General features: G+C 35.9%; 2 protein-coding genes across 2 annotated transcripts; both read left to right on the top strand.

The window, feature by feature from the left end:
* Window positions 1-1,811: 1,811 nt before the first annotated feature.
* Window positions 1,812-3,653, top strand: LOC125213744 (putative glutamine amidotransferase GAT1_2.1). The gene is made up of 4 exons (XM_048114453.2): window positions 1,812-2,068; window positions 2,194-2,921; window positions 2,994-3,182; window positions 3,266-3,653. Exons 1-4 carry the CDS (start codon window positions 1,978-1,980, stop codon window positions 3,506-3,508), a joined length of 1,251 nt encoding a protein of 416 aa, XP_047970410.1. The 5' UTR covers window positions 1,812-1,977; the 3' UTR covers window positions 3,509-3,653.
* A 2,542-nt stretch (window positions 3,654-6,195) lies between these two features.
* On the top strand, window positions 6,196-11,414 carry LOC148930472 (uncharacterized). Its single transcript, XM_089066486.1, has 6 exons — window positions 6,196-6,222; window positions 6,659-7,189; window positions 7,283-7,532; window positions 10,876-11,027; window positions 11,124-11,210; window positions 11,256-11,414. Exons 1-6 carry the CDS (start codon window positions 6,196-6,198, stop codon window positions 11,412-11,414), a joined length of 1,206 nt encoding a protein of 401 aa, XP_088922612.1.
* The last annotated feature ends 469 nt before the right edge of the window (window positions 11,415-11,883 follow it).

The raw sequence follows: 11,883 nt of genomic DNA, 5'->3' as shown, positions 1-11,883 counted from the left end.
ATGAGTCGTTTGTGCACTGTTATTTGCGAATATCAAACTAAGAAGTTCGTAATTATCATTAACTTTTATTAATTAGTAGATAAACGTATCCAAACAGTTTTCCTCTATAATTTAAAATGTTTTTTTATTAAGAGTAACATATTTAAAAATGTTATCATTAAGTCCTAATACAATATCTTCATCATACTTAATTCTCTTTGAATTTGGATATATATGTACAACTCATCCTTCTTGACCAACATGACTTGCCATTTGCATACCTAATTATATTTGGAATAATTAACTCGGATATAGTATATGCTAAACGCATGCCAAAATTGGTGGCTGCCCACTGTTCATTGAATAAATTATTTGGTAAAGGATGAATATGATATAGTATATACCATATCAAGAATTTGCAGTTTGATGTGTCATGTACTGCATATCGAAATTCAAATGCAATTTTCTTCAAAAATTAAAACTTTAGAAATTACGAATTTTAGTGTACAATTATAAAATAAAGAGAGATTAAAACAAAGGATTATAGTATTGTTAGTGGATAATCGAGCTCATCATCCCATTACAGAGAAAAATATTTTCCAACATAAATATTTTTAAGCGGAGTTAGCTTTGATTGATGAATTGATAAAAAAAAATCTAATAATTCATCATTAACTTTAATGTGGTTGTTCTTAAACTTATTGATCATGTTATCTTTGAAATACTCAATCTTATTAGTATTATGTTTTGTCAATCTCTGCCATTTAAGTATATATCGGGACAAAGATGGAAGTTTTGACACATGAAAACTTGTCATCAATAAGCGTAAAATAATAAGTTTGGATCAAATTTTACCTAATAATTTTTGGGTTGATTTCGGATAATCCGTTTAAAAATATTTTTCTATAATTTTTGGAAAAAAAAGTTATACTTTAATTTATTCTCTAGATTCGTGAAAAATGTGATTACATCGTATAGATCAGGTTTTTATTATATAAATCAAGTATAAACATGAGATTTAATCATATAATATCATTTTTTTAATTGTGAATCCGTTTTTACTATGTAAATTAGGTTTTCATAATGTAATTAAGTTTAAACATCAGGTTTAATCATATAATAATGTATTTTAATTGTATATATTAGGTTTTTATTGTGTAAATCGAATTTAGTTGACTTGAGTAATATCAAACGTTTGTTGTTATCGTATCAATCCATTTTGCTATCTCTTCATTTAATACTTTATTCTATTATTTATTTAATCATTAAATCACTTTCTTAAATCATGTTTCCAACTCTAAAATAACTCGTATAACATGTGAGGCACGTAGGTAGTACTGTACTACTAACATTTTATGAAAAATAACCAAAGTTACATATGATAAAATTAAAAAAAAAAAAAAAAAAAACATAGATCACGTGTCCCGCGGTCGACTTCTAATTCATTGTTACTCAAAGGCCAAAGCAGAGAAAGCATGTCATAATTAATTATGAAAAAATATGTAAAATAGAAAAAGAAAATATGTAAAATAAGAAACAGGTTTTAAGTGGTGAGGAAACGAAAATGTGTGTAGATCCATATGCATGCAAATTGGAATGCTATTGCTAAGTAAGGAAAGAAAAAATAAAAGCGAATTTGGTTGTATAATTTTAGATAAGACCTCCACCAAATTAGCATTTAATCCATACAATCCAGGTCAGTATAGCCTCGGATTGACCCACCTCAGTCGCAACCGATTTCATTTTGCCGCCTCTTGCCACGTGTCCGACTTACCGTTTGAATAGCATCCCAATTCGCTGCTCCCTATAAATACCGCCTCCAATTCTCCACACTCATCACTATCGCCTTCTTCTTCTTCATCTTCTCCATAAATAAATTCAAATCCGCACCTTCCCCTTTTTTTTCTTCCAATTATACCCTTTTCCGATTTTCACAAAATCTTCTCTCACATTTTCTCCATTTGATTTGATTTTGCTCGGCGTATTTTCCTTCTGCGCATGGCTGCTGCTGATCTCTCTGTCATCCTGCCTCGCGTTCTCATCGTCTCCAGACGCAGCGTTCGTAAAAACAAGTTCGTCGATTTCGTCGGTATGAATCCGCTTCTCTCATTCTCGAATCGTGTAACATGCATGCACAATTTCTTCAATTCGAAATTGAAATCAAAATTAGGGCGGAATGAATTTGCTGAATTCAATTTTTCCCCCAAATCGCAGGGGAATACCATCTAGATCTGATAGTGAGCTATGGCGCGGTTCCGGTGATCGTGCCGCGAGTGACGGGGGTGAACATGCTTCTGGAGAGCTTCGAGCCCATCCATGGCGTCCTCCTCTGCGAAGGCGAGGACATCGATCCCTCTCACTACGAAGCCGACGCATCCAACCTCTCCCCGGAGGAATTGGAGGAAATCCGGAGACTACACACCAGCGACACCGCAATTGACAAAGAGAAGGACGCAATCGAGCTCGGATTAGCCAAGCTCTGCCTCGAGAGGAACATTCCCTACTTGGGAATCTGCAGGGGATCTCAGATCCTCAACGTGGCCTGCGGCGGCACCTTGTATCAAGACATTGGGAAGGAGGTGTCGAGAAATGTGGCGCAGGATGAGAGGGTTGTGCACATGGACTATGACAACTACGATGGCCACCGCCATCCGGTGAGGATCGTGGACGGAACCCCTCTGCATCAATGGTTTAATGACTCTTTGGATGGTGAGAAGGAGATTTGGGTGAATAGCTACCACCATCAAGGGGTGAAGAAGCTGGCGCAGAGGTTTGTGCCGATGGCGTTTGCTCCGGATGGCTTGATCGAAGGGTTTTACGATCCGGATGCTTATAATCCGGAGGATGGGAAGTTTATAATGGGGCTGCAGTTTCATCCCGAGAGGATGAGGAAGCCGGATTCCGATGAATTCGACTACCCTGGCTGCCCTTTTGCTTATAAGGTGTGTGTCATCTACTTTTGATTGTTGGTATATATGATGATTTGAGTGATTAAAATGGTATTGCATTTGCAGGAGTTTGCGAAGGCGGTTTTGGCTTATCAGAAGAAGCTGAATAGCATGACAAGTGCTCCTAAGCTTGATGTGGAGATGGAGAAGAAAAGGAACATTATTGTGAGGAGCTTTTCACTTGCAAGGAACTTATATCAAGGTGGGGGTGGGGCCAAGGAATCAGACCTCGAGGCGGGAGCAGAGTTTCTTGAGGTATAGTCAGTCGTATTCCTTTTTAGATTGTCTGTCTTATTGTGTTTATATGTAGTAGCTAATATTGGAAAAATTGGATGCAGTCGAATAGGGCGTTGAGCGTGCAGCAGGAGACGAGGCTGAAGCAGATGGGGGCGACGGTGAGGAATGCATCGTCGTACTTGGAGAGGCTGAGGCTGAGCGAGGAGAGGGAGAAGCAGGCTCGGAATGTGATAGGGAAGATGTCGGTGGAGCAGTTGTCGGATCTGACGGCGTTCTACCATATGATGGGGAAGATATGCTCGGAGGTGTTGGAGACGAAGGTGCAGGGCATTGTCAACTTGTGATGTTGCTATTTGTATATTGTGTTGGTGGGGAGACACACGGGTATCATGCATGGGGTTGGGTTGAGTTTGCCTTCTCACTTTTGTTCACATCATTGTTAGAATCCAAGTTGCAGTTTGGTAATGAAAATTCACTTTTCACTTTTCACTTTTCTCTTACTCTTCATCTTCTATTGCCAAGCCAAGTTTGCTAACATATTTATATACTACTCCATATGATCCATTTCTCTTTTCAGTTGTTCTTAAATGTTAAATCATAGTTTCAATTTTGACACTGATTTTTGCAAACTCTGTTATGGTTTATGAATTTTTTTAACTAGAAGATTTGAATTTTGATTCACAATATATGAGATCGCCGTCTATAATTTACTTAAAGGGAGTATGATGCGTGTTTATGGAAAATAAGACATTTTTGTTATAAATTCGCGTAAAGATGCAAATTAAAAAATCATTATTTCATAATGCGCTTTATCTCTTACCTTTATTACTATACCGAAAAATATCTCTTAAATATTAACCGTAGTGCCAAAAATCCATTGGAATTGTTAGCATTGGGACACATTATAAAAATACATTGGAATTATTAACATTGGGCCACATTATAAAAATTCCAGCTTCGTCATTATATATAGTCATTCATCTTATAATAAAAATCACATTTGCCATTTCAATTCGTCTCAGAATAAGAGTTACATTTCATTTTTACCATAAACAATAAGTAGGTTTCACATTCAATTATAAAATGTGACTTCTACTGGGCGATGGAGGGAGTATTTATGTTATTATGTACTGAACACAAATTTTAATGGGCATATTTATTTGGCAAGGATTTTAGTTGATTTTGTGTTTAGTTGATTTTTTTAATTACTTACACATTCTGCATTACTTTATTTCAAATTATTACTATATTTTTATTACATTAATTATTAAATTACAAATTATAATATTTATTATGATTATTTTCAGTTAGGAGTTTCATTTTAGAAAATACTATCCGTATATCAGAAAAAATGCATATTAAATTAGCACTTATATTTAATTATTGTTCGCTAATAATATAAAATTCAGAATCCTGAAAACATTTTCTTAGTTTCTTAAACATATTATTTGCAATCATCATAAATCATTTTCCATAGATATCATATTCGCAAAGATTATATTTCTTATAAAAAATATTTCTGCTAAACAAACAAATTCTAGAAAAAAATCAGATTGAATATGCCTATCATATATTATGAATTGGCTAAATATGACCAATTTTAAATTCGCATGATTCTCAAATTGTATATTCTGATATAATATAGTTTACTTGCGATTAAACTACTAAAAAATTAATCGAAAGAAGAAGAATTCAAACTGATTAACTTGAAATATCTTTATTAAATTAAAATATGGATTATTAATCAAGCTTAACTGTAAATTAAGTTTAATGAGCAAATTAATATATAGGCCAAGTGAAAATAATACTATAAGGAAAAAGCTATTTTAATGAATCAGCACATTCTGGACTTAGCATACAAAGCCCATAATTTAGTTAGTATATTTTAATGAATCAGCACATTATCGACTTACATACAAACCCCACGATTTATTCAATTTAACGAGACCTACTTAATTATTTTGACCCCAAATCACATCATAACCTTTTAGAGCATATCCAAGGATTAGATTTAGGCAACATATATAGAAGAGGCATATATTCTTTTAAAAAGTAATAAATTTTAAAAGATTTTTTATACAAAATGTAAATTACCAAAAAGTAACAAATTTCCAAAGAAAAAGGAATATATAAAAAATATAAATTATTTTCTAAAATAAATAAACAGTATAAGATGCATTCCAAAACAAAAGGTGAGTATAATACATTCTCAAATATTTTTTTTCTTTTGAGAATGATTTTTCATGAAAAGAAGGCAAATATGAATATGATAGTTATAGAAGGAAAATATAATTCTCAAATACGTTCCTTTCTCCTTGAAGAATGATTTTTAACAAAAAATATATAAATATGGCAGTTATAAGGCTTTATTTCTTCATTTACCTCTCTATTTAAGAGGATCTCTAAAGGAGAAAAGTAATTGAAAAAAATATATTTCTCATTTATTTTCTTAAAAAGGTAATTATATCTTCTTAAATAACACCAGCCTTGAACTCATTAGCGAGCAACTGCTTCTAATTCGGCGATAGCAACATTGCTAAACTTTGCTAGCCTTCCCTCCTCAGACCACTAAGGGCTGGTTTGTTTGCTTATATAATCCTAGATATCTCATCTTATCCATGGGTTGTTGAGCGTTTGTTTTCCATGAGAATCTAGCACTATGACCTGGTATAAACAAGCAAACCTGGAACTGTTCACATTGTTTAGCCCAAAAAATTCGCATATGACTAACCCCCAAAAGCCACCGATTGTCCAATATCTCTAAATTCATGATATACGATTCTACTTGTACATACTAAATTATCCCTGCAATTATTGCCTCCACAAACCAACAACTACACAAAATCAAATCCGAAAGATCCCAAAATCAATTGAACGACGAACAACGCTCATTCTAAATTCGAAGAACAATTGAAATCAGCCGATTCTTGCTGGGTATAGTTTCTAGAACATTGGGCTAATTGCGTTTCACATTTCTTAGGTTTTCAGGTTTAGTCCAGTTGGAAGGACCGTCGTTTTGGGAGGAGGCGCCATGGACAAAGAAGATGAAATTAGCAAGGTAATGCTATTTGTAACGAGTGAAATTGGGTTTCGATGAAGCAAATATACCGAATTATGTGTAATTTTTTGTTAGTTGCTTTCCCAATTTGTTAGGTTTTCTTGCTTTATATGGATGTGAATCGTGGAAATCCAATTAAGAAAGTTTTTTCTTATGCAATCTTAGAAATTGGGTGGAAGATTGTGCATGAGAAGGTTGGTTTCATTCCAATTTTTTTTGGTAATTTGAAGGAAGTGGTGTCTGTAACTGCACAAACGATTTTAATGCTCATGCACCGCTTTACAGAAAGGGGAATTGATTAAAATGGTGTACATAACTTGTGTTTCATTGCAATAACATGCACAACCCTTGATTTGTTGATCTATGATAACTGAATGAATGCATATTACCTCTAAACTGTACATATTCAGCACTTTTCTGTTGCTTGTCCATATAGGTTGAACAGAAACGTCATGCATTGACGACGACACTGATTTTGCTTGAGGAAATTCTAAGAAACCATCGAATAAACATCCTTCTTATAAGCTTGTTACTCATATTGATACGACCAAAAGGCGGTAAAAGGAAACGAGGTGGTAGAGGTACAGCCGAGCCCTTGATGGATACAATTCTTGCTCATGTGAAGCAGTTAGATAGGCTAGTGTGCATCTCAGATCAATCATGTGTAGACAATTTAAGGATGGATAGAAACACATTTGGTCAATTATTTCGCATTATGCGAGACCGGGTAAGTTTAATTGACCAGAAATTTGTTACCATCGAGGAACAAGTTTCCATGTTTCTGTGCATTCTATCCCACCATAAAAAGACACAAATTATCGGTTATGATTTCATGCGATCTTCACATACTATGTCGAAATACATGCATACAGTTCTTCGTGGTGTGCTTAGTCTCCATGATTTGTTTTTAGTGAAACCTACTCCGATTGATGATGATTGCAATGATTCAAGGTGGAAGTGGTTCAAGGTAGTATAGAAGTCATATGTTATCTTTTTGTGTTGTATTTTTTTGTATTCTAATGAACATGCTCATTACACCTCATCAATGATGATGATGCAGGGTTGTCTAGGGGCTTTGAATGACACCTATATCAATGTACAGGTCCCTCTTGCCGACGCACCCCGCTACAGAAATAGGAAAGGACATATCACGATAAACACACTTGCTGTGTGTAATCGACATCTTCGCTTTGTTTATGTGTTGTCTGGTTGGGAAAGATCTATAGGTGACTTGAGGATATTACGTGATGCAATTAGCAGGCCACTTGGACTTAAAGTGCCTAAAAGTAAAACATATATCATAGTTCCAAGTTTGCAGTTTGTTGAATTATTTCTATATTTTTTAGGTTGCTACTACCTTTGTGACAACGGTTACTAAAGTAGTGAGAGATTTGTCACACCGTTCAAAAGAGTTCAATATCATCTTAAGAAGTGGGGACCTGAAACCCAAGTGCCCCAAACCCACGAAGAACTATTCAACTTGAAGCACACGAAAGCCAGGAATGTAATTGAACGGTCATTTGCAGTGTTGAAGATGCGTTGGGAAATTCTTCGCAGTCCCAACTTCTACCCAATCGACATTCAAACAGGTTTAATTATCGCTTGTTTCCCGCTTCACAATTTTATCCGGAGTCAAATGGAGGTAGATCCTATCGTTGGGTGGTCAAAATGAGGAAGGTTATGGGAGTGAAAATGATGAAGCAGTTGTTGATCACATCAGCAGTGTCAACCCAACAGCATCTTGGAACAAGATGATGGATGGTCTCGCCGAGGTTATGTGGCAGAGAAAAATAATGCTTGACTAATGCTTAAACTGGTTGCCATGATTTCCACGTTGAAACATTTGAACTTATGTTATTGTCTACGTACGACTATAACTTTTTTATTCACTGATTGATATGATTTCATTAGTGTTGTGACATTTTTGGGCGAACTATATATTTTTATCAAATGTTGGCACAATGCTGTCGTATTTTATTTTTGTTAGCTTCAACCTTGTTACTTGATTGAAATAATAGCCTAAATTATATATTTGTGATTTACAAACACATTTTTTATGTCCACAAAAGTAAATTGTCTGCATAATAATTAAAATTCGATAAAAAAATGACCTTCTGAACATAGATCTCTTGCCATCTTGCCTGGAATATTTTGTAACAAATTGTGTTTGGTTTATTTAAAGGAGTTCTTGGTGGTTGATATGTTTGCATACGAAATATGATTACTCTTGCTCTTACCACCGACATAAATCTTGCAAACCAAATAATTAAGCTATTGCAATGCCATAATAATATACTTCCATATTCCAACAAAAGTGGAAATTGCTTACTAATATGCTTTTGTGTGACCATGACAATTGAGGCTGAAAATTTGGCACATAACTTTGGGGATACAAAATACAACAACTATCAAGTTAAGATATAATATAGGAATTTCAACAGATTAGTAGGACGAACTATAACTAAGCTAATTATGGACCCCCTGTGCACGATCAAACCAAACATAGACCTGGACATCGTCGGCATCAACCAACATGAAATGGCAACGAACTCCCACGGCTAGACGATTGTCATCTCTGAAACGGCTCCATCCCCGCTTGACCCATATCTTGGATAAGCTGTGGCTGAGGACAATCTTCCATGTTTTCCCATCGGCCAAGAAATACACAGGGGCTTGAAGAGCCCCCATGCGAATATAGCGTTGTCAAAACCGAAAAAGTAATTCTAGAGTGCGATGCAGGTGCGACCTTGTGAGCTTCACAACAAACTCTAGATACCCGTCGGTACCTAGCACACCCTTGTTTTCGTCGCCCGGCGAGTCAGTTTCAGTCTCCGAGGGCTCATAGCCATTGGATGTGTCGACGTCAGGGTAACTATCTGCTTCGTCGATGTCAAATAGTTATGCGTGTATTCAAGTATGTTAACAAATGCTAGATGGTAGGACAAGAGAGTTGAATAGAAGCTGACCTTCGGTATCCATCCGGGGGGCATCCAGTCTTTGAGATAAAACGTTTCATACCATCTCCTCCATGATGCGTTCACCGGAGATCACCTTCATAAAGGAGATGAGTCGGAGATAATTGCCACCGTCGTCTGGATTGGGGTTTATACCGTCGACTGCCATACGTACCGGGTATGAGATTTTATGGAGAGAGGTTGCTTAATTAAGGTTCTTGTAGAGTGATATTTAATGGCTCAAGTAGATGTCTCTAGTGCACTGGTGTTGACAAGATTTGGCATGGGGAGAAGGTGGGATGAATTGATGAATGCAGAAGAGGTGGTTTACGCAATAAGTATTTGAGCTGCTACCATACGTTACCTATCCAATATTGACTACTCCGACTGTTGAGAATTCACTCCTTTTCAATCGACCCTTTATTTTTTTGCAGTATATCACAGAGATAATACAAGATATTAGGGATCTAGAATCACCCGAAGTCATGTTAGTGCCAACGCGTTCGTGGAAGATGCATGGTCCATATTATGTTGAGATTTTTATGCTTAATAAAGAAAAAAAAAATAGGTCAAGTGAATCTTTGACATATTTTAAGTAATGGCTACATCAAATATACCGAATATAGTGCATAATAAGTTTACCATAAATACTTTATTAGTTCAATATAGTAGGGAAATTAACTTATGAGGAAATTTACCAAATATTTGTATGATTTCAGTCGGACATGATATGAAGTGAACGGTATAAAATGAGTGTAAGTACAGACGAGACCATTTGCAAAAAATGAATTATAAAGTTTGTCGGGCAATAAACGCATTTACAATAAAAGAAGGTTTTTTTAAAACTTTATAAGCACATTTTCCAATTAAATATTAATGAATTATGTCGGCCAATTTTTGAATCTAACATTATTTATTATTTGGGTATTAGACAAAAGTTAATAATTTCAACTACTAATTCAGTCGGTCAACACATGAATTGAACGAAAAAAATGAGTAGATGTATATAAGACCACATTTGTGTATATCAATTAGCAAATTTGTCGGTCTATTAACTAATTGAAAATAAATGCATCTACTCTTTTCTTCATAACCACATATACCAAGTTTTTGGTAATCAATTATGTTGGTCACTATATGAAATAAACATAAATAAATGAGTAGCTGAATATATTCTATTAGGAAAAGAGAATTGATATTACCAACGAAATGACACAAAAATTCCATAGGAGATTAGCATTGATTAAAATAAATCATATATTGAACAGAGTGTCGTTTGTGATATTACTGCATCGTCCCACAACACATATATGAAGATGAAAGCATGGATGGAGTCACAGGTGTAGGGCGGCGTCGACGTGATGTTGTGTACTAAGCCCTATTACATTTGACAAATATCTACCGAGGTGCAATTGTTGAGCCGTTCCCATTTAATAATTTGTAGTAGTAGTTGTGATTTAGGGTTCTATACATTTTAGTTAATTAGTTTAACTCAACTACAACACCATCTGAAAAATGAACTCTCACATTCCTCAACAGGCAATATTTTTCTATCAAGGAAAATGGGTTCAAATGATGAATTCGTTGTTGCTTTCAACTATTATCGAGAAGAGGAATGAGCATGGGTGGGACGATGCTAGTATGCTCGTGGGTGTGCTTCAAAAGGTTCGTAAACTTATCAACTCTTGATTTGGATCAGCACTCACGTTGGGTGATATTCGTGATCGCATTAAGCTGCTTAAACATCGGTATACCACGTTCAAGGATATGGTTGGCACGCACGAAGTGAGATGGGAATATGTGAACAAGGTAGTAATCGCCGACGATGAAGTATGGAAGAGCATATTTGAGGTGTGTATACTGCACACATTCGTTTCACCAAATTCTCTCCACAACGGGTGCCACCATTGGATTATGTGGAACTAACAAGTTGTGGGTACTTTGCAGCGGAACCCCTACGCCGGCGCACACTACCACCGGGACGAACCAGTGTTTAACCTTATGCCAACAATATTTGGGTACTTCGACGTTAAGGTCGAGGAAACTACCGAAGTGATAAACCTTTCAGAAAACACATAGATGATCGTGGTATCGGACTCCGTTGTTCCAAATGTTCCTAATGATGGGAGCGGTTATGCCTTACCTGTAGATCCGGATGAAGTCACCTCTCCTATACCGGGTGCAGGCACACGAGTTCGCCGCAAGCTGTTTGATGACGTTGAGTGCAACGGCGACTAACACTCTTCCACCAAGTTGCCTTCTCGCTTTATCCGGGAAAACATAGTGCATGGTTCGTCGCCGAAAGGGTCGTCATGCGCCTCGTGGAGTCCACTTCTGACGTCCCGCAAAACAGCACTATAAAGGGATGGTAATACTCCGTCAGTTCACCAACCCATTTCAAATGCAGTATTATATATTAGGCTTGCACACCGATGGTATTGTAGGAAATATAATCGACTGTAGCATTATATGTTTTGATGTGGAACAAATGGGTAGCTAGTATCCCCATAGGCCGGTTGTCTTTTGTCTATGTAATGGGACGTTGTTTGTATGTGTAAAAGTATTTTGGTGGTGTGCATTTTAAGAGCAAGTATTAAGTAACTAAAATAGACCTTTGCATAAGTTATTCTTTGATTTGTTTATCAATTCGCATGAAGCACATTAAAAAAGAAGTTGTAAGTATATAAACAAAGTCAGTAAGCATGGT

This window comes from Salvia hispanica, chromosome 3 (assembly GCF_029641045.1).
Source record: "Salvia hispanica isolate PSC_SH4W2 chromosome 3, Shi_PSC_v1, whole genome shotgun sequence".
Classification (NCBI taxonomy): domain Eukaryota; kingdom Viridiplantae; phylum Streptophyta; class Magnoliopsida; order Lamiales; family Lamiaceae; genus Salvia; species Salvia hispanica.
The sequence above is the reverse complement of the archived record's forward strand: the minus strand, read 5'-3'. Positions and strand labels throughout refer to the sequence as shown.

What these genes read in the sequence shown, in the direction of transcription:
- LOC148930472 (XM_089066486.1), top strand. Translation starts at nt 6,196, where the DNA reads ATGGACAAAGAAGATGAAATTAGCAAG. An exon ending in CAAGGTGGAAGTGGTTCAAG is followed by an intron (nt 7,190 to 7,282) that starts GTAGTATAGAAG and finishes ATGATGATGCAG; the next exon opens with GGTTGTCTAGGGGCTTTGAA. An exon ending in AACATATATCATAGTTCCAA is followed by an intron (nt 7,533 to 10,875) that starts GTTTGCAGTTTG and finishes GATTTGGATCAG; the next exon opens with CACTCACGTTGGGTGATATT.
- LOC125213744 (XM_048114453.2), top strand. Translation starts at nt 1,978, where the DNA reads ATGGCTGCTGCTGATCTCTCTGTCATCCTGCCTCGCGTTCTCATCGTC. An exon ending in GCTGCCCTTTTGCTTATAAG is followed by an intron (nt 2,922 to 2,993) that starts GTGTGTGTCATC and finishes TTGCATTTGCAG; the next exon opens with GAGTTTGCGAAGGCGGTTTT. An exon ending in CGGGAGCAGAGTTTCTTGAG is followed by an intron (nt 3,183 to 3,265) that starts GTATAGTCAGTC and finishes AATTGGATGCAG; the next exon opens with TCGAATAGGGCGTTGAGCGT.